The sequence below is a fragment of the Labeo rohita genome, chromosome 17 (assembly GCF_022985175.1).
Source record: "Labeo rohita strain BAU-BD-2019 chromosome 17, IGBB_LRoh.1.0, whole genome shotgun sequence".
NCBI lineage: Eukaryota > Metazoa > Chordata > Actinopteri > Cypriniformes > Cyprinidae > Labeo > Labeo rohita.
The window spans coordinates 7,477,260-7,500,799 of NC_066885.1; the positions used below are offsets into that span (position 1 = coordinate 7,477,260).

General features: G+C 38.2%; 1 protein-coding gene across 1 annotated transcript; it reads right to left on the bottom strand.

Annotated features, from left to right (window-relative positions):
• Positions 1–1,146: 1,146 nt before the first annotated feature.
• ahctf1 (AT hook containing transcription factor 1) lies at positions 1,147–22,069 on the bottom strand. Its single transcript, XM_051133014.1, has 36 exons — positions 21,810–22,069; positions 19,224–19,349; positions 18,806–19,059; positions 18,358–18,538; positions 18,041–18,248; positions 16,774–16,890; positions 16,578–16,662; positions 16,323–16,473; positions 16,112–16,244; positions 15,846–16,027; positions 15,698–15,759; positions 15,478–15,606; positions 14,799–14,889; positions 14,436–14,525; positions 14,210–14,350; positions 14,015–14,119; positions 13,797–13,896; positions 13,476–13,599; positions 13,329–13,385; positions 13,084–13,230; positions 12,230–12,420; positions 11,989–12,133; positions 11,505–11,636; positions 11,254–11,401; positions 11,021–11,171; positions 9,181–9,288; positions 8,929–9,085; positions 8,246–8,461; positions 7,134–8,142; positions 6,563–6,653; positions 6,351–6,448; positions 6,014–6,276; positions 3,947–5,924; positions 3,535–3,635; positions 3,369–3,439; positions 1,147–1,682 (listed from the first exon to the last, which is right to left on the bottom strand). Exons 2-36 carry the CDS (start codon positions 19,342–19,344, stop codon positions 1,484–1,486), a joined length of 7,536 nt encoding a protein of 2,511 aa, XP_050988971.1. The 5' UTR covers positions 19,345–19,349; positions 21,810–22,069; the 3' UTR covers positions 1,147–1,483.
• Positions 22,070–23,540: the final 1,471 nt, after the last annotated feature.

Consider the following 23,540-nt stretch of genomic DNA (forward strand, 5'->3'; position numbering starts at 1 on the left):
CTCATAAAAAGATGTCATGTCGTTAAAACGAGTTATCTTCTTAAAATGACTTTTCTCATGATAACGAGATGTAGTTAAAAAACGACATCTCGTAATAAGATGTTTTCTCGTTAAAATGGCATTTTCTCGTACAAACGAGGTGTCATTCAAATGACAATTGCCTTGTTAAAATAACATTTTCTCATAAAATCCAGATGTCATTAAAACGACATAATTGTCTCGTTAAAACATCATGTGTCAGTTGCATTGCTGTCTTATGCAGAGTCAGAAAGCTCTTGGATTTCATCGTAAGTATCTTAATTTGTGTTTCGAATACGAACGAAGATCTTATGGGTTTGAAACCACATCAGGGTAATTAATGACAATTTTCTTTTTTGGTTGAACTATCCTTTTAAGAGTTACAGATTTGACTTGGGCTGGTGAAAAAAAAAGAAGGAAAAAAACACTATTGCAACACTATATAAGTAGTATTATAAAAGGAACATACATATGAAGAGCTCAGACGCAAAAGCCTCAAAGTCCATCTGACGTTTTTCTTTAAAATAAGCATTTTTAATCAGGCTCCTATGTATAGGTTTCTACCCAAGTACCGGTACTTCTGATTAGGCTGAGGTTGGGATTTATAGAGTTTGAGGTAGAAGTATTTGATGGACGTATACTATGTGTCAAGAGCATTCACTCAGTATCATTATCTCATTTTTGACCTAAGTGGCTTTTAGAGGATTTTGCATCTGAACTCTTCATGTATTGGTCGAATCAGTATCTCCGAAGAACTACAATACATCCAAAATTGTAAATTCTTGTTCTGTATTTGAAAGCAAACAGGCATTACAAATAAGTTCACACTGCTGTTCAAAATAAAACTGATGCATCTGAAGGAAAATAAATGTACATTGTCTGCAATGAACAAATAACGCTGTGTTCACCAGCTTAAGACCTCAAGATAGAGGAGACCAAGTGCCAAGCATCAAAGCAAGAAGTCCATCCATGTAATACGGATGATTTTATTACACTTTCAACCAGTGTAAAGTATCCACCTCTATGAATCGTCTCCCAAGTGGTACAACCAAAAACCTTATAATTGTGTTTGATCTGACTTTACACGTTGCACAATCGTTCCTGTAAACAAAACAAGTAACAAAATAATTCACAAGTATCAAATTTTATTTATAACATACCTAAAAGGCTATTTACATTTGCATCAATTAGTAGAAACACATTTAAAAACTAAACCTCTTTTTTTTGGTGCTCAAGTCCCTCAGTGTTCCTTACTGTAAACAGCATAATTTATTATACAAAATTATTTATCTCAAATTAGATGTTTATTTATTTCAAACATTATCCATCGATTATCTTAATTAGAAAACAGCAGTTTGCAGAGCTCTTAGGAAACGGGGAGTGGAGAGCAGGGAAAAAAAAAAAAAAAAAAAAAAAAAAAAAAAAAAAAAAATTGGGAGAGGAGTCTAAACCAAACAGTTCACAATCAAAGCTTCTTCCTCCTCGTTACAGGTTTAGGGAAAATGGCATCCATCATGCGTTTGCGCCGCAAGTTCATCCTCAGTGAAGGAGTTTCCTTTTCTTCCGTTCTCTTTTCGGTTCTGGCGCTCGACTCAGCTGGACTGGCGAGGGGAGAGAGGAAACTGATCTCAACAGGAGGTGGAGGTTCTGGAGCAGCTTTTGTTCTGTTAAAAAGACAGCAAAATATTTAGGGCAAGATAATCAAACAAAGATTGTATCTCAAAGGATTAGTTCAGTCCTGAATTAATTTGCTAATAATTTACTCACCCCTATGTCATCCAAGATGTTCACGTCTTTCTTCGGTTGAAAAGAAATTAGGTTTTTGAGGAAAACATTCTAGGATTTTTCTCCATATAGTGGACTTCAATAGGGATCAGCAGGTTGAAGGTCCAAATTCCAGCTTCAAAGAGCTCTACACAATCCCAAATGAGGAATAAAGGACTTGAATGAAAAAATTTCTCTGCAGGGATCGTGTAGAGCCCTTTGAAGCTGTGCTGAAACTACAATTTCTACCTATCAACTGTTGTCCCCCATTGAAATCCACTATATGGAGAAAAATCTTGGAATGTTTTTCTCCCTTTCGACTGAAGACAGACAGACATGAACATCTTGGATGACACAGGGGTGAATAAATTATCAGGAAATTTAAATTCTGGAGTGAACTTACCCTTTCAATTCAAAAACCTGCTCTGATTATAAGCAAGCACAGGGATGTAACGATATCGAAATCTCACAATACGATAATATCCACAATATATTTCTTGCGATATTTATTGCGAAAAAAAAAAAAAGACAAAGGAAAACTTGGAAAAAAAAAAATAATTTTGTAAATTTTAAAGTTAAATTCTACAAATATGTAAATGTAAATATGTAAAGCACTTTGAGAGTTCACAATTTAGAGCTCCAACTCTTTTTTCTAAGAAACCAGAAAAAAAAAAACAGTCAGTGAATTGACCTGAAATTTAAAGGGGACTCAACCCTCTTTTTATTTGTGGGATACTGTCTCACTCTAAATTACATTCACACTGGTGTTTTAGAAGCCAAACAAATTAGAATATAATAACAACAATTTTATATTATTCCTATGACATTAATAGCCACATATTGTAAAACAACTGCACTGTAAAATAAATGAAAATGAATATTTCATAGGTACATTATTTCTGCTTTACACTACAGTAGAGAAAATACAATACTTTCTTCCTAATTTCTACACTTGAAAGATGTTTTGTATCTGGACATCAGTAACGTTACCCATGTAAACCGCTAGCTGTCAGCAATTCATGCCACACTAGCTTTTGTTTTGACGGAAACATCAGTAGAGCTTTTACTTTGAAGGAAAACTCCAGCTTCAGTAAAAAAACAGGCTTACAAAAATGCATCTCACTACAAATCTAGTGAAATGCTGTAATCATCTGCCACAAAAATCAAGCATAACTGGTGGCTGTTGCGTTCCGAAATGTGCACTAAACTCACAGCAGATGCAAGAAATGAGTTCACTGTATTCACTGAACAGAGCCGTTCTGAGGCACAGAAAACATTGGATCACAAGCTAATCGCCTGAACAAAGTGTGTGCTTCGCTTTCAGCTTTAGTTCATATGACAGATACCGTGCCAAAGCCTCATGGCCCAAAACACAACTTTTTTTATGTTAAAATAAGAATTTAAATATATTTTAAAAACTACACTTTTTGCCCAGAAGACCTATCGCTTCATATCATCAAGTGACCATAATGATTTCGAGACAGTTTTGCTATCATGATAGCATGATATTGATAATACCGTTACATCCCTAGTAAACACTTCTTAAATTACAATATTAATAGGACTACATGCAACTTGTGCCTCACCTGGTTGTCCTCTTCTTTCTGGGCTTGACAACCTCGGTTTCAACTGGAACGTCATCTACGGGGCCACTGTCCTACAACAAACAAGAATTTATGAAGCTTAAAGTGTGATGAAGCCCAAATGAAAGTCCCAAATATTTAAGTCAAACTTTATAGAAGAGCTGTTTACCTCTTTGGATTGAGAATCACCTTCACCTCCTGAGGTTTGTGTCTGAGGCACAACCTCTGGAACTTCAACTTCATTTTGTACACCAGTTCCTTTTCTCCTTCCTAAAATGAAAGGATTGTAGATAAATTGGATTGAAGGCATATTAAAGGGATAGTTCTCCCAAATATGAAAATTCTGTCATTAATTACTTACCCTCTTGTCGTTTGAAACCTGTAAGACCTTCGTTCATCTTCAGAACACAAATTAATTTTTTTTTGATGAAATCTGAGAGCTCTCTTAATTTGTGTTCTGAAGATGAACGGAGGTCTTACAGGTTTAGAACAGCATGAGGGTGAGTAATTAATGACAGAAATTTCATTTTTGGGTGACCGCCTTTTAAACCAGTGAAAAAAGGCATTATAATACTGACTACCTCTTGTTCTTTTCAGGTCAGCAACTGAATTGTCAACAGCCGTAGAGTTTTGTTCTGCCACCTTGCTCGCTCGTGTACGTCTGGCACTTGCAAGTGACTTGCTTGCATGTTCCTGTGTTTCATCGGACATCACCAATTTTGATTCTTCCATGTCTGCCGTTTGAGTTTCATTCTGTGCTGCAGATCTAGTGGGTCGTCTCTTGGCACGTATGATTTCAGTTACAACAGGAACACTTTCCTCCTTGGCTTCCTCGTCTTTGAGTCGCTCTAGAAGGGCATCAGCTTGCTGCGCTTCAGTCTCCACTTTCATAGGAGTCAAATCAGGTCTTTTGTCAAGATCCTCATCTTGATTCCAGTGCCGGCTTCTCGTAAGTCGTCTTGAAACACTCTGAAGTTGTGCATCATCAACAATATAAGTTGCATTGTTCACTTTTTCTGCAGTGTTGGTCACGGTCTTCTTCCTGCTTCTTGGAGGAGTTCTAAGAGGTTGATTTAGAGTTGTGGTTTCTTCTGCAGGATCCTGTTGGAAGCTTTCTAAAGCTAGTCCTCTGGTAGACTTGCGTGTAACCCTGCTAGGACTACTATGTGCTTTGGCAGGCTGTATCGTCTCCTCTGGTACTTCTTGATGAGCTTCTGGAACTTCAACGATTGGTGCTTGAGATTTTCTGGTACTGTGCCTGACTTGTGTTTCTGAGTCGTCAGTGGACAGGGCCTCTTCATCATCAACCACCGTGCTCCTGGTTCTTCGGGATCCTTTCCTAGGTGTAGCTTTCTGTGGAGTCTTCCGAGCCGGGCTTGCAGGCTTTGATGCCTTCTCAGAAGGCATGTCTTGGTCGTTCTCATTAGCACGCTGTTCTGCATCTGCTTTTCTTGTGCTTCTTCTGGGTGTAACAGGAACTTGATAGTCTTGGAGCTGCTTGCCACTTCTTGTAACACGTCTTGGTGTTGAAGGTACTTGAGAATCCATTTGCTCCTCTTCAGTAAGATCCTTCTCCGCATCAAGGTTGGGTACAGGGAATGTTACAGTTTTTCTAGTTCTCCGTGATGGGCTGTGCTGCACCTCTGTAATGTTCTCCAAAACGTCCTCAGTATCTTTTCCAGATCCTTCAACTTTTGTTCTTGCAGGTGACTTGGGTCGTCTTCCTGGTGATTTGGGCCTTCCTGGAGACTTTGGCCTTCCCACTTGTTTGGTTGTGGAAAGCTCCTCAACTTCTCCAGCCAATAAGGGTGTAGTGACTATTTGGTTAGACTCTGTTATATTGTCTTTTGCAACCTCTGTATCCAATGTAGAAACTTCAGCGACCTTCCCTAGAAGTTCTTCTGAAGGCAAGACTTTCTCTGGCAATACTTCCTCATGAATAGTACCATGTGATTCTTCCTGCATCTCACAAGCACCAGATTCTAGCCCATCACCATTGGAAAGATCTTTTGTTTCTTGAACAGAAGGTTCTGCTTCTGGTGTGACTATTTGTTCCTCCACCTGGAGGACCTCAGGTGGTTGGTCTTCGATTTTAGGAGCACCAATGACAACAGGTTCAATGTCTGATACCAAGTCTTTGATGTCTTCCAATTTGTCGTCTGGAACTTGAACCGTATGCTCCAAGATGACAACCTCAGTGTTAGCTGTAAGCTGATTCTCCACATCCTGAGGTTCTTCTGGCTCACATAGAGGTAGCAATGCTGCATTGTGGTCCAATTCTGAAGCATCAGGCAGTTCCTCTACATCTGGATCAAGCATTAGTGTGAAGCCGTCTGACTCTTCTGGCACTGCCCCATCTGGTGCACTGCTGAGGGTCTCTAAAGTTCCTCCATCTACAAGATGTGTATGCTGCTCCTCAGCCAGCTCTACAGGGACCAGGAGAGTGGTGGATGGCTTAAGCTCCGTATAACACATTGCATCTTCCTCATCTAGATCTGAAGGGCCAAGGCCAACCATTACAACTTCACCTTCTTCCTCTGGTATATCAGTGTCTAGAACCTGCAGAGCACAAAAAAAGGAAGAATAAGTTCATGTTCAACAGGCCACAGTGTTTTAACATCAAAATAAGACTCAAGTGATGCACTTACTTTCAGCTGTGCCTCAGGTGTAACCAGTGATAGCACCGCATTGGCTTGTTCCTGAAAGTACTGCTCATGTCGTGGGAGTTCCTCCATGTAAAGGGCTGAAGCAGGCTGGTGGTTACTCCTCCCATTACCCTTCACTTCATCTATAATCTCAACCTCACTACCTGAGTCCTCCACCTTCTCATCTTCAGACTCTTCTTCATCCTCGGACTCCTCTGCAGATTCGGCACTGGAGAGCTCATCAGTGTCATTCAAGCTCACTACAGCTGGGGGAAGAGTTGAGGTTAGATTTGGATCATTACCATGTTGTTTGACTTTAAAGACTATTAGATGGACTTACATCTGGACTCTGAGGTAGCAGGTTCTGACGTCTGTGTTTTCAGATCTGCTGAATTCTCAGAAGTGGGCTGAACGTCCTTAATGTCACTATCTGATTCACTATAGGGTGTACACAGCACCAACAAAAGTCAGAAAAGGTAAAATGGCAGGACATGTGAAACATATGTAAAGCAGCACCTCAGAAAGCATGATGGACAAGTCGTTAAGAATCACCTTTTGAGGGATCCCTCCCTAATGCTGGTTCGGGTTAAAGTTGGAGATAGATCTGGACCAAATAAATGCTGTTCCACAAAGGCATCCAAATCTACAAAATAAATCCATTTTAGATTTCATTCATATTAATTTCACACCAGTACAATTATCAGTCATTAAAAAACATACAGTTTAAAGGTTTGGGGGTCAGAACATGTTTTAAACATGATCACAAAGGGTGCAATAATTTGTTAAAGTTAAAAATACAGTTAAATACAGTAATATTGTGAAATGACCACAATTTAACTGTTCTACTTTAAAATGTAATTTATTCCTGTGATGCAAAGCTGGATTTTCAGCAGCCATTACTTCAGTCTTCAGTGTCACATGATCCTTCAGAAATTAATCTACTATGCTGATTTTATTGGTGCTCAAGTTTTTTTTTTAAATATATTTTTTTTGTAACATTACTTTTGTGACGGTCACATTTGATCAATTTAATGCATTTAAAAGCTACATAAATGATTCAAGTAAAAACACAAAAAAACTCTTACTATTGATCCCAAACTTTTGAAAGGTATTGCACAAGTACCTGAGGTTTCCATAGATTCCTCTTTACATTCTTCACTGTTCTCAGGTTCACTAGTCACTTGTTCATGGTTCACCAACTCAACCGCTGGAATCTCTGATACAGAAGCCTCACAGACAAGCTGTTCTGGTACTGCCTCTGATACCTTGGTGACAGCTGGTTCATCAATAGTGTCATGAGCAGCATTTTCTTCCATGGACTGGTTCACAGCCTCTATAGTAGGAGGAAAACTGAGAGCTTCAACAAAAATGGAGGATGTGTTCTGTGAATCTTCAGCTTCACTTGGTTCCTGGATTTCCTGATGTTTAGAAATCTCAGCCAAAGATTCTAAGCTTGGTTCCTGAACTGGAAGAAGCATCTCTGGTTCCGTAACTACATCCGGCTTGAGAACCTGAGCTTCTGAAGTTTCCTCAGTTTGCTCAGTTACTTCCCCCACATGATCGTTATCAGTATCAACATGCACCTCAAGTTCCTCACTTCTACTTAGGGCTTCTTGTGTATCTGACGGTCTATTTCCATTGGACGAGTCTTCCTCTGTATCCTGAGCTATATTCAGCTCTTCCTCAGGCAGCATAACAGAGGGTACTTCTGCAGTTGTGTTGTCTTCTACAGGAGGCATACGTTCCTCTGAAGTGCCCGGAAGTCTAATGGTAACCTCCCGATCCACGCTGTTGTTTGCTTGTGTTGCCATAAGATCCTCAGGAGCAGGAGCATCATGGAACTCAAGTGTTGTATCAGACTGATTAGATACAAGACTTGTTTCTTGCCCCAAACTAGGCCGTCGCAGAAGAGTGGGAAGCACTTGTTTAGATTCCGCAGGGATCTCTTTGACAGAGGATCCACTCTCAGATTCGACATCAGGATTCTCTTTCTCTTCCAGCGAGGGCATGTACGTCTGCTTAAGATCTGCTTCTTCCTCTTCAGCATCTGAATGTTCACTCCAAGCTGCAAAATTTGCTTTGGGAGGTGGGGAAGATCTCTTAGATGTATTGAGCTCCCTGTTAATCGCAATCTGTAAAGAACCACAACCATATTATTAAAACAACAAAATTAATTCAGCTCCTTTTGATGGAAATGCTTAACATTTAATTTTAGATGTGGAAGAGGCATGTCACCCCATTGTTCCAGTGGACAGAGCCTTTGGGAGCTTCTGGAGAATCCGTCTCTTCTATAAAGGTAATACGGCTCTCTTTGGAGCGGAGTGGAGGAGTGACAGATCGGCCCGGGGAGGCAGAAGGGGTGGCCACAGGAGTGGGACGTAGGCTGCTCCTCAGAATAGACTGTGGGGTGAAGGCTGAGAAAACCGGGCCTGACGCCAAGGCTCGAGCTCTCTGAAAACCAAAGAGTTTATAATGAGGTGGGTAATTTCTTTCAACACTTCAGAAAGTACATACAGCACATTTAGGGTTAGTTCACCCACAAATGAAAATTCTGTCATTAATTACTCACCCTCATGTCGTTGCAAACCTGTAAGACCTTTGTTTATATTCAGAACACAAATTAAAATATTTCTTATGAAATCTGAGAGCTTTCTGACCAACAATTTTTTCTCTTTCGTGCCAGTTTTTGACGTGCATTCATGAGAATACCACAACCCAAAAATGTATGTAAGCTCTTGGATTTTATGAAAAATATCTTAATTTGTGTTTCGAAGACGAACGAAGGTCTTGCATGTTTGGAATGACATGAGGATCAGAACTTAATGACAGAATTTTCATTTTTGGGTGAACTATTCCTTTAAAGTCACAATTAAATCTGTGAGCTTTTGTGCAAAGTTTTACAAACCATAGGTTCTCACCTTTACCACTTGGGGAGTTTGCAGCAGACTGAGCTCAGGAGCCTTGGTGACACTTTTTGGACCGGCCCATGAGGTTATGGACCTTGTAGGAGTGCCAGGCAAATTAGAGCTCTCTGGAGTATTCTGGGAAGATGGCTGCACAACCAAATCCAGAAGCCTGGTGACAAAGCAAGGGAGATTGTACTAGTGTTTTTTAAAAATGTAAATAAAGTAACTTTTAATATAAAAAAAAACAGTCTTTGACTGTTTTACCTGGACATTCTCTTGGTTAGCATGTTAATAGGAGTTCCTACAAAGGCCTCGGGCTGATTTGGAGAGGATGGATGTAGGCTAGGCACTTGCATTTCGGACTCTTTGGGGCTGCACAAGAAATCCAACAGAGAAAAATTCAGCTCAAAACAGGTTTTAAAGGGAACCCTGGGTATTAAGACTTGTGTGGCTTAACATAACACAAATTACGTCTCATACTAAAATATGTAGTAGAAAACCCATGAAAGATTTACATTACTCGATAATAATCCATATTGTTTTATACATGTTTTGGACTATAGGACCGCCATTATTTCTATGAAGCGAAATGGTTGCACTCGGTGAGCTCCTGGCACTACCTGTTGCTATTTTTACTGCAACACAACTCAGAATATAAAATACCGATACAATGTCACATTGTGGAGCTTTTGGTTGTAATTTTCAGTCGAAGGGCAACAAGACAAGCAATGTAAGTCTTCACTACTTTCCTGGTGCTAAGAAGAGGAAAAAAGTATGGGAAGATGCCTGTGGACGAATAAAACTTCCTAAAAGATCCTTTGCTCTCTCTAGTCGACCACAGTTACTGAAAAAGCTTATAAACTGCACAGACAAAAAAATGCTACATGCCATCCTGGCAGGATATAAACATGCCGACACTTGTCATCACGCCGCAGCCACTGACGGGAGATTCTCAGTGTGGATTTCACTCGATATCTGGGTACGTTTAGACTCTAAACGTATCCATCGCCACCTGTAAGCTCTTTCAGTAGCTGTGTTCATCATATCAGGATTTTATTTTCTAAGTTATGATGCAGTAAAAATAGCAACAGGTAACATCAGTAGCTCACCGAGTGCAACTATTTCATAATGGCGCTCACCATAGTCAAAAATATGTATAAAACGATGTGGATTTGTTAAAGCGCTCCTATTATGCCATTTTAAAGTTTGCAAATATTGTTTTAATAGACTTCCAAAACAGGTTTACATGTATGCAAGGTCAAAAAACACTTTAGTTTTCTCCAAAAATAGATTTAATTTTACCCCATTTCTAAATACACGTAAATGACTTGTGCAAAGCAGTTTGAAGAATCAGTCTCTCTAAACCCCTCCTTTCCGTGAACCCTCACTGCTGTGATTGGTCAGATGGCGCAGTCCTTTATGATTGGTTTACCGCGTACAGCATGTCGGAGAACGAAACGCCCATTGCCATAACTGACTGACAGCCCTGGATACTTATCAATACATAGAAAAGATGACAATGATTTTACCATACCAATTCGAGTCAGAGTCTGACGATGAAATGGCTGAAGTAGATTCATCTTTTGGAAGTGAATATAAAAATTTTACTCACAGCGTAGGATACAGCGTCTTCTGTGTAATGTATGTGTAAATTTCCATGTGACGTAAACCACATGGAAATTTTACCGTTTGCGGCCGGGCAAGTTGTTCGCGACATAGAACATGGACGGACATTATGCAAATGTCTTTGTGACGTATGGCCGTAACAGAAAAAGATTTGAATTTCTGACGACTCGTTCAGGCAAATGTGAGCCGACACTTTTTTTGATAGATAATAACTATTTATCGTGCACTGTCGGCTTCACAACTTTGCAGATAGTTTATGTTCACATACAGCTACATGACACACTACATGAAAGATCATATTTGAAAAGGCATAATAGGAGCACTTTAAATAACGTAAATCTTTCATGAATTTTCTACTACATATTTCAGTAAAGGTCATAATTTACATTATATTAGGCCATACAAGTCTTAATACCCAGGGTTCCCTTTAAAAAGAAACATTTGATAAGAAGGCAAGGAAAACTACTTAGTATAATACCTTTTGAAAGGAGATGAATCAGGAGTAGTGTTCTTGCCAACCCATACTTCCTCGATCTTCAAGAGAACATTATTGATAAAGGTTGCTCTGGTCATCACACTTTCAGAGGCTGAACGTTTAGCTACAGTTGACAGAGGCTGGGGTCTTTTAACTAGGAGTGAGAGAAAAGCAGGATAAATGCCAATTGCCAACAACTTGTGACAAATTCTTATACTCTGTTCCATCATCAGTACCTTCTCTGTGAATCGTAGCAGGGTGTTGGTACGGTTTTGCTCGTTCAATGGCTAATTTCCTTTGAACCCGAGGAAGAACCTTCCCATACTGATTGAGAATGGAGTTCCTAGTGTTTGACCTTTCCTTCATTTTAGGATCCCGATCAGCCTGATTTTAACAAAATTATAAAAACATGATTTTTTTGTTGTTTTGTTTCAAACAAAATTGATGGAAAGTTATGATAAAGACTACAATATGAAACTGCACATACTGCTAGATTCACTTTGAGGCTCTGGTTGAGTTGAAGAGCAGGCACATAATTTGCCTGTTGAAGGTAGTGGACCATCAGCAGCTCCCGATTCTGGAAACCTCCGGTGCTTTGAAGAAACCGCTCCAAACACTCCTAAACAGCCAAAATTTGAAGTAAAGGTAAAAATAAAGAAGTTCTAATATACACATTTTTTTCCTAATAATTCTTCTGCTCACCAAGACTGCATTTATTTAATAAAAAAAACTGTAATTGTAATCATTTAAATTTCAAATTTTTAAGCAGCCAATAATTCAGTCTTCAGCGTCACATGTTTGTTCATTCTAATATGCTGATTTGCTACTCAAAAAACATTACCAATGGGAAAGCAGTAGCATTTTTTTTACAAACAGAAAGTAACAGAATGGTTGTGCATATTAAAGATATAAAAAAGATGTGCCATTCTGACAGTCATTAAGCATTAAGTGCTACAGAGGTTTGCACACACCTGTTCTGCATGTCCAAGGGGCAGCTTCAGCAGCTCTTTCATCAGTCCCAGCTCCTGGCAGGTCTCAAAAAGAAACTTCATCACCTCCTCCATGTTCAGTTTATTACAGTGCTGCCTTAGCAAAGCCCAGGCCTCCACAATACACCTGGTCAGTTCACAACAAACCAAGGGTAAGAGTCTAGCAACTACAAACAAGCCCACTTTAAGCTGACATAATAACAGTGACACACTACAAACATACCTGTTATGAAGCAGGACAGAGAGGCACAACTTGGCTTGGTTGGTAGTACACAGGGGAGGCTTCATCACATGCAGGTAGCGCAGGGCGATGCTGTGTTTCTGTTGGCACATCAAAGCCTGCAAGACACGCTCGTGTTGCCAGCTCCACAGAGAATGACTGGTGGCTGGGTGCAATAGCAACTCCAGAGAGCTCTGGGAGAGATGAAAACCATTCAATACAAATTATTCATGAAGTATTAGATTGTAAGTAGCTCTGGCATTCATACCAAATACACTAAGAGTAGTGTTTAAACTGATATGTGACCCTGGACCACAAAACCAGTCATAAGGGTAAATTTTCTGAAACTGAGATTTACACATCATTTGAAAGCTGAATAATTAAGCTTTCCATGGATGTATGGTTTGTAAGGATATTTGTCTGAGATACAACTATTTCAAAATCTGGAATGTGAGGGCGCAAGAAAAACATCAAAATATTAAGAGAAATTGCCTTTAAAGTTGTCCAAATGAAGTTCTTAGCAATGCACATACTAATGTAAAATTAAGTTGACATTTACAGCAGGAAATTCAGAAATATCTTCAATATCTTCAAGGAGCATGATCTTTACTTAAAATCCTTATGAGTTTTAGCATAAAAGAAAAATAGATAATTCTGACCCATACAATGTATTGTTGGCTATTGCTACAAACACGCCTGTGCGACTTACGACTGGTTTTGTGGTCCAGGATCACATATAGCTCTCATATCTGCCAGTAGATCATTTTTCTGTGGTCAACATTTATAAATCAAACCAAAATTCAAATGTTTCTTTTAAAAAAATATGAATATAAGTGCAAAAACATTGATTTTTATACCTCATGATCATGATGATCTAGCAACCACAGGCCTTGCACCAGTTTCACCAACCCAATGGGAATGGCAAACGCTGTGGGAAAAGACTCCACGGATGCCCCACTTTTATTGGGAAATGAGTACATCACATCCAGTAGCAAATAAATAACCTAAAGGCCTGAGTCAAGGAATATTCTTTACTAACTAACAACAAACACCACAATATTTATGGCAAGATCTATTACAGTAAAGAACCCCAAAAGGATACAATAGCATGTTTGGCAGATTCTTCTATGTTTTCCAGGAGGTAAATATCCAGCAAGGCCTGTACCAGGAACAGATTACAAAAAAAGAAAATTAAGCGCAGTTGAGGGCAGCAATGTTGTATGAACACATTCAACACGTCTTAACTTACATGAAGTGATGAGGGAGGATACTGTCCAGTTCCACCCTCATCCCTTTTCCAAAGATCTGTAAGGCGTTCCCCACACTGACTCACCAGGCCATCAATCATGAGGCAATCTGGACACCACTTGTCCCTAACGGTGGAAATTGATTTACATATACATATACATATATACACACACCCACACCCCCAATGTGACTTGGAGACATATTATAAACATTAATACATGCATTTTATGTGGTAATCATGAATAAATACAATTCACTAAACAATATAAATAATTCTAAATAAATAAAAGCCCAATGATTCTTTGGAAATTCATCCACTTACTTGGCCAGTCTCCGCAGCTCCTCCCTCTGGCTAATGTAGTAATTCTTTATAATAGAATGGCTGTAAAAGGGCCTTGATATCTGCAGCACGTCATCATCATCTAATAGAAAATAGAATACAATAGAATAACAGAATAATAGAAAAACATTTAGAATGCATCATATGCAACGCACAGATTTGTTTAAAGTGTCTAAATGAAGCTTTAGATAAGGTCATACCAGAGCCCTCTGGAAGGAGACCAGTCCGGCAGAACCACAGAACCACCTGAGCGTACTGGGAGATCAAGCTAGACACCATGCATTTATTCATGAGTCCAATCAACCCTGCAAGTAACCAAAAACTAGTCATTCTAGTGATTTTCAACTTCACATATACCAGCACAGAACAGTGAGACATCGTATGTACTCCGACACCTTTCTGTGTGAGCTCCTGAGCCTCATTTAGCAAACAGTGGAAAATGGTGCTGAGGTTTGCCAGCAAGCGCTGACTGTGCTGTAGCAGCTGCAGTGTCTGGGGATCTGTGAAGTTTGCGGAGCTGTCAAAGAGCGGAGCACCTGGAGAAAAAGAGAAAAGCATGATAAGAACGCTGTTAAATTTGCCTTTAAACAATATTCAGAGAATTGGGTTTAGAACACTCACATATTTCATCCAGCTCTTCTTTGGTGCGCACAACCTTATTCCAGGCCCACTCTAGTATGTAGCGCAGATTGACGGCTGACCCTGGTTGCTCTGCATGCAGAAATTTGGCAGAAAGTTATATGAAGTACTGGAGAAATGACTGCTGAAAACTCAGCTTTGTCATGCCAGGAATAAACTGCATCTTAAAATGTATTAAAATAATACAATTTCACAATAATACTACTTTTACTGTATTTCTGATCAAATAAATACTGCCTTGATTAAAAAAATAAAAAATAAAAAGACATCTTTTGTACAACAATGTTTAAGTTATTGGAATAAAGTTTTTCTAGATTACAAATGCAATACTTCTCTCATCCTCACCTTCAGTGGTCCACTGTTTAATACAGCCAGTGATGAGTCCCAATGAGCTCGTCTCCACAGCAGTGCACAAAATGGCATCAAGCTGCTCTTCCTGAATGCAAATTACAACATACACAATAAACAAATGTGCGTTACTGGTATACACTACCAGTCAAAATTTTTCGAACAGTAAGTTTTCACTTTTGATCAACTTAAAGCATCCTTGCTAAATAAAAGTATTCAATTCTAGAATTTCAAAAATTATACTGACTCCAAGCTTTTAAATGCAGATAAATGCTGATCTTTGGATCATTCTATTCATCAAAGAATCCTGAAAAAAAATTACTCAACTGTGTTTAGATATTGGTAATTATAATAAATGTTTCTTAAACAGCAAATAAGCATATTAGAATGGTTTCTGAAGGATCATGTGAAACTGAAGACTGGAGAAATGATGCTGTAAATTCAGCTTTGAAATCACAGTAATGCATTACATTTTCAAATAGAAAACAGTTATTTATAGTAAAAATTTCAAAATGTTACTGCTTTTGCTGTACTGGATCAAATAAAGACTGGTAGTGTAATTCCTTTGATACCAGTAGTTTTATATGTTGAGTGAACTCTATAAAGCTACCAAGCAAACAAATTAAGACTAGTGCGTAGTTACTTCTGTATAATGTTAAATAAAGGGTGTGATTACCTGTGAGAGGCTGGAGGGCTGAACATCAGCCAGACGAGAGGATAGGAGGCCAGACATGAGACAGCGCGAGTATCCATTAGAAATGCTGTCACCTAAATATGGTGCCACCTTCTTCAAGTAGCTCAGGGTCTGAAAGTAGAGAAAGAGTTTAACAGACCTAAAAAAAAAAAAAAAAAAAATTCAGCATAGTATATAGTATACAAAAGGGCCAAAATCGAACCTCTTTCTGATAGCCAGAGCAAGTAAAGTGCACAATTCCAGCATTAAGCAAACAACTTCCATCTAGAATAGAAAAAGAATTAATGGGGTTACATAACAGCCATTACACAAGCAATAAACGATCATATCAAGAACTGAAAGTGTCTTGCCAAAGTTGTAGGTTGTGGGATTGAAGAACTGTTCCGGTGGAGGACAAGTGTAGGGCAGACCCCTACTTAGACTGCGCTCGTGAATCAGGACATCCAACAAAGTACACGGAGCTGTCATTTCGATCACACAGTCAAGAGACCACACTGCCAGATACGGACAGTTTCGTAAGGATTCGCCCGTTCTGAATGAGAAGGAGAAAGTCTATTTAAATGTCCCTCATAACACATCTGACTGCCGTTTTAAACTTTACTCCAAGCATACCCACCTCAATGAATCTGGCATTTGAGCATGGTACCATCGATTAATGTCAAAAACACCTATGAAGGTCGATGGCTGGCCTTGTCCATATGATTTAACTTGCCAGCTGAAAACTGACACACTTGTATCAGGAGACGTCACTAAAAAGCGGAAAAACAAATGTTATAGAAAACATAATCGATGTCAATGAATCACTCAGCAAAGTTTGATTTGGACACCTTCGTTCATGCTGTCGTCACGATCAGGGTGGTGGCGAAACTTCTCTATGGTTTGACAGCTGATCAGACGGGTATTGGTGGCCTGAGCTCTTAGAGGAAACGCTGTACCGTTCAAGTCCTGACTATAACGTTCCTCACAATACTCCAGACCCTGAGAGTCAAACATCATACAAATGAAGAACATCATATATAGATACAAAAACTGTGCAACATTCAAATGAATTTGAGATTGGAGAATCTTGAATAACTCCATACCTCATAAATAATTTTGCCTGATGCCAAGCACTTCCTCTCCCCAAAGGCCAGTTGTAATAAATGAAGGCTGACTACATCCCCCTCTCTGCAAAGACAAAAATACACCAGAATAAATTCATAAAACCAGACATGGTCAAAGCATTTAGATGATTGTGTCACCCTATTATCATAGCAGCACATGAAATAGCAAACTTACTGATCCTGTGCAGACTGCACTGCCCACAGATAGCAACAGTTCCGCGGGTCATTCTCTGGCTCCTGGAAGGTAAATGCATAGACAGGCACTCTGCCACCCTCTAACTGTGAGTGATATCTGGAAACGTAAGAGTACATGATCAGAAAGTAATTCATTGTCACACAGCATGAGTACTAAAACTAAGTTCTCTTTCATGTCTTACTCCGCTTAAACTTTCAAATACACACAAGTTTACATTAAAAACATGAGTTACAAAAACAGTCGGTTATGTCTGTGAAGGTAAACAGCTAGGAAAGACATTGCAGGTTTATATTAGATCTGTGTGGCAGCAGCGTAATACACAGCAAATAAATCAATAAATTCACTGCACTCTTGTCTCCTTTGAGAGTGGGACTCTAAATAGTGTTCAGTGCTTGTCTGTGCAGCCAAAGACAGAACAGTTAGAATGCTCTGCTTGAATTTCCTCCATGGCGTTAGAATTGAAAATACAATGGCACCGCCATGGGTAGAAATCTGCAGATTAAGGGGTTATAATACTATTTTTTAGATCCACTTTCTACATCACGGCGGGAGCAAAATTTGAGCAGCTCATTTTTTTCCACAAGCTTGCAGAGAAGGCCTAGAGAAAGGCCTAGGGTACAAAGGTCAACCTTACCATGAAAAAAGCTTTTACTATACTGATAGCACAGATGTCAACTTTTGGTGGTTCAAAGTTTTTAATGCTTTTTTGTTTTATTTTTAGTGCATGATTTTCCATAGTCTGGTAAGTGCTATTTTCAGGCTTGGCACATCCATAACAGTACATATTTCTCATAAATACACATCAAAATTAAAATTAACAAAAAGTAACAATTATGTGTTTTGTAAAGAGCCATTGCTTGTCAATTTGTTGGGTGTTATTGCATCTGGTTTGTGCATCTGGTTTGTGCATTTTAATTCACAGAAATCCTACAAAGTATGTAGTCTCACATGTAGTCTTTTTTTGTCACATCCATAACACATGATTATTTACCTTTTTTAACACAGAAAACTTGTGCATAGACTGATATTTTTCTAATGTTTAGACTCTATCAACAAGAGTTTATTAAAATATAAACAGGTGGTTTCAGTATATTGGTAACACATACATTCTCTAAGCATTTATGCGTCACATCCATAACGCTGGATTCGCCCCTACCAAAAATTATTATTTTTCACATTTTCTGGGTTGGTAGAAGCACCAGGCACCTGATTTTCATGATATGTGACCTTTAAGTCTTTTACTCACTCTTTTTTGAGGGTCTTCATGTTCCAGAGCTGCAGGTTGCCATCTGAAAAGCCCACAGCGAGCTGGTTGGTGCGCTGGATGTACTGCATGGCTGTTGCTCCTGTACCTGTGGGGCTGCTGAGTTGAAGACACAGGTGTCTACCCTGCTGGGTCACGCCCTCCCGTAACCGTGGGATCTCAGATGGAGATTTATTGACCACCTCCAGATCTGTCGCCAAAACAAATGAAAATGGTTTAAGATTATGGAAAGTTCATAGTTTATAGCTTTTGCTAAAAAACAAACAACAACAACAAAAAACAACAAAAAACTGTCCTACCTGAAGCCTCCAGTTCACTCTGACTACAGGACAAGTCATCCAGACAGAGATCAACAAGCAGTACATGACCGACATCTGTGACCACAGCAGCCACCCCGAAGAACCAGCGCAGACTCTGGTGTAGATGCTGTGTGTTAGCGCTGGCCCCTCCATAGCTAACAAGGGGCTCAATAGCTGTGATCTGCAGAAGAAGCAAAGTTCTTTTCAATCACATGATCCTTCATAGTAGTGTCATCATTAAATGACAGATGTGTAGCTACAAGAAACATTTTATGACATCCAGGATGCATTTTGTGAAATCAATTATATAATCAAAATATTCTACAACACACAACCTGTTTGCACCCACTAAATAATTACCAAAAATAAAACTAAATGACACTAAACAGCACTAAAAAAAACACTTATAAAAAAAAAAATAAATAAAAAAAAATTACATTGCACTCACTCTGCCTGGGATGACCACAGCCTTGACAACACGGGAGATACCGAGATCATACAGACACAACATGCTGCCCTCGGCTTCCTCCAAACCGATGAGCAGCCCTGTACGCTTCAGCCAACAGAAGTCCCGCACGGCCAGCACTGTGGGCGGGTGCTCTGACACCCCGCTGAAGCGGTAGGCAGAGAAACGCTCTCCAGTAACAGCATGGACCACTTCCAACTGAGGCCCGCAGGCAAGCCAGGCCAGTCCACTTTTCCCTGCACCCAATAAATAAGAGATGTCAGTGAAACACAAGAGCAGAACTTAAAATCTAATAGCAAACATGGAAACATCAAGGAAATGACTCCAACAACATAACATGGGTTCATACATGTAGTGAAATGATGATCAGGACATGCCATCAGTGAAAAACAAGACTCACCAACAGTAAATCTTCCATGCAGCACGGAGTCCAGCGTAACTTCATCCTCTCCTAGAGCGTCTATCGTCACCTCTGGAAAGCGCAGCAAGCTGCTGGTGACTTGGGCTGCCAGGTCACGCATGCTTACTGAAGAGAAAACACACGCTAAAAATCAATCCGCCTGCCATCAAGTAAACAATGTATTTCAAAAAACTGAACACAAACAAAGTTTTTCAACCTAGCATAAAATACATGCTGAAATATCACTGATAACATTTTGGACAAAGAGGAACCTCATACACAACAGCAGTTGTCAGCACTTTTGTGCCTCCAAAGAAGCAGCTGGCACATATGTATCCACCACATGTGTGTTTTCTCCAAATATACAATGAAACAGTGATTATAACTGGTGGGCTGTTTAATTCAGATGAGCTTGGACAGTCAGTTGAGTGAAAAGAAAAAAAAAAAAAAAAAAAAAAAAAATTCATCAATTAAAAGGCTGTACACCCAAATAACCTCTATTGTATTTTGACGCAATTCATCTGTCATTTGGCTGGCAGTGTAATTACTGTTAAATTAAATTATTAAATTGTTTTTGGCAACTGAAATAAAGCTGAAACGAAAAAAATATTTTTAATGTTTTTTTTTAAAGATGTTTCTTCTGCTCACCAAGCCTGCATTTATTTGATCCAAAATACAGCAAAAGTGGTAATATTGTGAAATATTTAACTATTTAAATTAACTGCTTTCCATTTTTTAATAGATTTCAAAACGTAACTTATTCCTGTGACCAAAGCTGAATTTTCAGCATCATTACTCCAGTCTTTAGTGTCACATGATCCTTCAGAAATCATTAATATGCTGATTTGCACAGAAACATTTTTATTATCAATATTTAAAACAGTTGAGCACATTTGTTCTATAAATTAATAGTTCTATTTAGCAAGGATGTTTTAAAAGTGATAATAAAGACTTTTCCAATGTTACAAAAGATTTCTATTTCAGATAAATGCTGTTTTTTCTGCTTTTTTTCTATTCGAAGAAACCTGAAAAAAATCCTACTTACCTGCTTTCAACATAATAAAAGCAGTAATAATAATAATAATAATAATAATAATAATAATAATAATAAATGTTTTTGAGCAGCAAATCAGATTATTAGAATGCTTTCTGAAGGTTCACGTGACTGGAGTAATGATGCTAAAATTCAGCTTCGAAATCACAGAAATAAACTACATTTTAAAATATATTCAAATAGAAAAACAGCTATTTTAAATTGTAAAAATATTTCAAAAATATTAAAAAAAGAAAAAAAAAAAAATTCCCTCTCAAAAACAAAAACACCACAACTTTAAACAAGGAAAAAGAAAACACGTACACTACATTAAATTTAGGACAAATAAAAAAAACAGTTTGTACCAACCAACATTAGAGAGTTTAGAAAATTAAACATGCAAATCTTCTTTTGCAAACCTTTTGCAGTTTATGGTAATACTCAGACAATTTTATGTATGGTTTTAAAGACAGCAAACATTTTTAAATAATCAATGTTTGCTTCTTGCAGCTCATGTTTACCAGCTTTAAGATATGTGGCCCAGGCACGATGACACTATCTTGAAAAAACATATAATGTGACTCATAAACTTAGCTGAAAGTCTGACATGATTACGTCTACATGATTTTGACTACACTGGAGAAAGATTTCCCACAAGGACAGCTATTTTACTATTAATTCCTGCAGGAGTCCCTGCAAAACCATACAAAACTCTTTGGTTCACGCAATAGTGCCCCCTGGAAAAGCACGGTAATCTAATGCAAACAGCCTATAGGACTCATCCATGTGCCCGCGCAGATTACAGTCCCACCCATGCTTGAGAATCACATGGAGAAACATCCATTTGAAATCAGAGCTCATTGCTTAGTTTTACTCATTATACTTACTTAGAAAAGTACACTACGACAGTACAACATGCGTCTGCGGTGATGTTTGTTTTTGATAATCACTTTATATATGATAAATCTGACGTTACGCAGTGACATACGTGCACTGTCACGTAAAATCTTCATGGACAAGTCCATTCAAATAATCACTGACAAACACCGCTTCTTTTCCAAGCCAAACAAAAGCGTAAATTCAGTGCTGTCTCTTCCATAGTTTACATAAGATATAACCTTTGCTAAAAACTAACGTTAACTGTTTTCAACCAAAGCACGTCAGTAGCACCGCTAGCGTGGACTGTTACGGTTACCTATAAAACATACAAAAACAAACAAGAGACTCGAATTACAACGACGACAGGCCTACCATAAGTTTATAAAGCTTACTGTAATGTAAAATAAACATACAGCGTGTAAAAAATCTCGTATGGAGCCGTGTTGTGGTGTAAATTAAACCCACGCAGGCTGTTACCATGAGCCCTACAGATTAGCCGCACAAGCTAACGGCAGCTAACGGTCACAGCACGAGACTACCTCACAACAACTTTCAACACTAAACAAGCCAGCTAAGTGCTAAATGGTCTTGAGCTGCAGAAACAGACACATTGTTGTAGAATACCATGATATTAAACAGACAGGTGGATATAATCACAGACAACAGCGTTGTACCTGCGCGCTTATGACGGCCCTCAAGAAAACTGGATCGTTATACTTCAAACACGACTTTCGTGGCACCTCTTTTCCGGTCATAATCCGGACTCGGTTCGTATAGATAAACTCTCGCAGTCTAGTTGTGTTAAACTTTAAAGCAGTAGCAAAAAGAAAACTTAAATCCCCGTGAACTCAGTGTAAATCGTTCTAACTGCCGACTACTGCTGCTTGAACGCAGGCGCCATTTCCATAGCGCTGCAGAACGACTTCTGCGCATTCATCTGCTCCAGCCAAATCCCGCGCCACAAACAGTATCGCGAGATTTCAAGCAGCTGCCCTTGACCGGGGAAAATACGGGGGTTTTCATATCCTGTCCTTGATCGGTGACTGCACATTTTTTTATTGCAGTCATTTATTAAAGATGTGACAGACTATATCTGTGCAAATTATGTGATTTTTCTTTTGTTTGTTTACCTATTAAAGTGAAATTAATTGTTTTCACGCATAAATCATAAGTATCGAATAAAATATCTTTATAGAAATAAATACTACCTCTTCTAATAATAATAATACAACTGTCTGCACATCAAAAGACACATAAAACATGCTGTAACTATGCAATTCAGTAGTTTCATGTCACATAATCTTTGCCTAAAAATGAGCTCATCTCAGTTGCTCCGTTTTTGTGGAAGTATTCAGAAATATATTGTGCTTGTATGTTGTAACATTAACTTTAAAGATGTTAGAAGACAACTACTGCCTAACAACTACTCCTCTTTGACCACTAGCTGTCAGTCTCCACTAACATGTCTTATTTGCAAACAAGCCCTTACCAAAATTAACCATGGTTTTATTATAGTAAAAGTGTAGTGACCATGTTTTTTGCAGTTTTACTACAAATAGCATAGTTAAACTATGGTTAGTGTAGCAAAAACATGGCTAATTGTTGTAAAATCAGGTAATAAGGTTGGAAGTTGTATTTATTACTACATTAAAATAGCAATAGGGGAAAAAACAATTGCTTTTTGATATGGTGCTTTGATTACAATATTTTGGACACATAATTCAGATTCTTTTTTATTTATTACACTTTATTTCATTTCTATTTTTAATCCTAAAACTTTCTGTTCATTCCCAGGTTAAATTAGATTTTTAAATCCAAATTTGGACCCCACTATAAACCATAGTATGCTTGAAAATAAATAAATAATAAAAAAAAAAAAAAAACAAAAAAAAAACAACTTGGACACAGTTGCTTTTTGATATGGTGCCTTGATTACAATATTTTGGACATCTAATGCATATTCTTTTTTATTTATTAAACTTTATTTTGTTTTTATTTTTAATCCCAAAACTTTCTGTTCATTCACAGGTTAAATTAGATTTTGAATCCCAAATTTGGACCCCACTATAAACCATAGTATGCTTGAAAATAAATAAATAATTAAAAAAAAAAAACTTGGACACAGTTGCTTTTTGATATGGTGCCTTGATTACAATATTTTGGACACATAATGCATATTCTTTTTTATTTATTAAACTTTATTTTGTTTCTATTTTTAATCCTAAAACTTTCTGTTCATTCACAGGTTAAATTAGATTTTGAATCACAAATTTGGACTCTACTATAAACCATAGTATGCTGTATATAAATATATAAATAATTTATAAAACACTTTTTCTTTTTGATATGGTGCTTTGATTACAATATTTTGGAAACATAATTCAGATTCTTTTTAAAAAACACGA

What these genes read in the sequence shown, in the direction of transcription:
- ahctf1 (XM_051133014.1), bottom strand. Translation starts at nt 19,344, where the DNA reads ATGCGTGACCTGGCAGCCCAAGTCACCAGCAGCTTGCTGCGCTTTCCA. An exon ending in TCTGTCCTGCTTCATAACAG is followed by an intron (nt 12,134 to 12,229) that starts GTATGTTTGTAG and finishes TGAACTGACCAG; the next exon opens with GTGTATTGTGGAGGCCTGGG. An exon ending in CTAACCAAGAGAATGTCCAG is followed by an intron (nt 9,086 to 9,180) that starts GTAAAACAGTCA and finishes CTTTGTCACCAG; the next exon opens with GCTTCTGGATTTGGTTGTGC.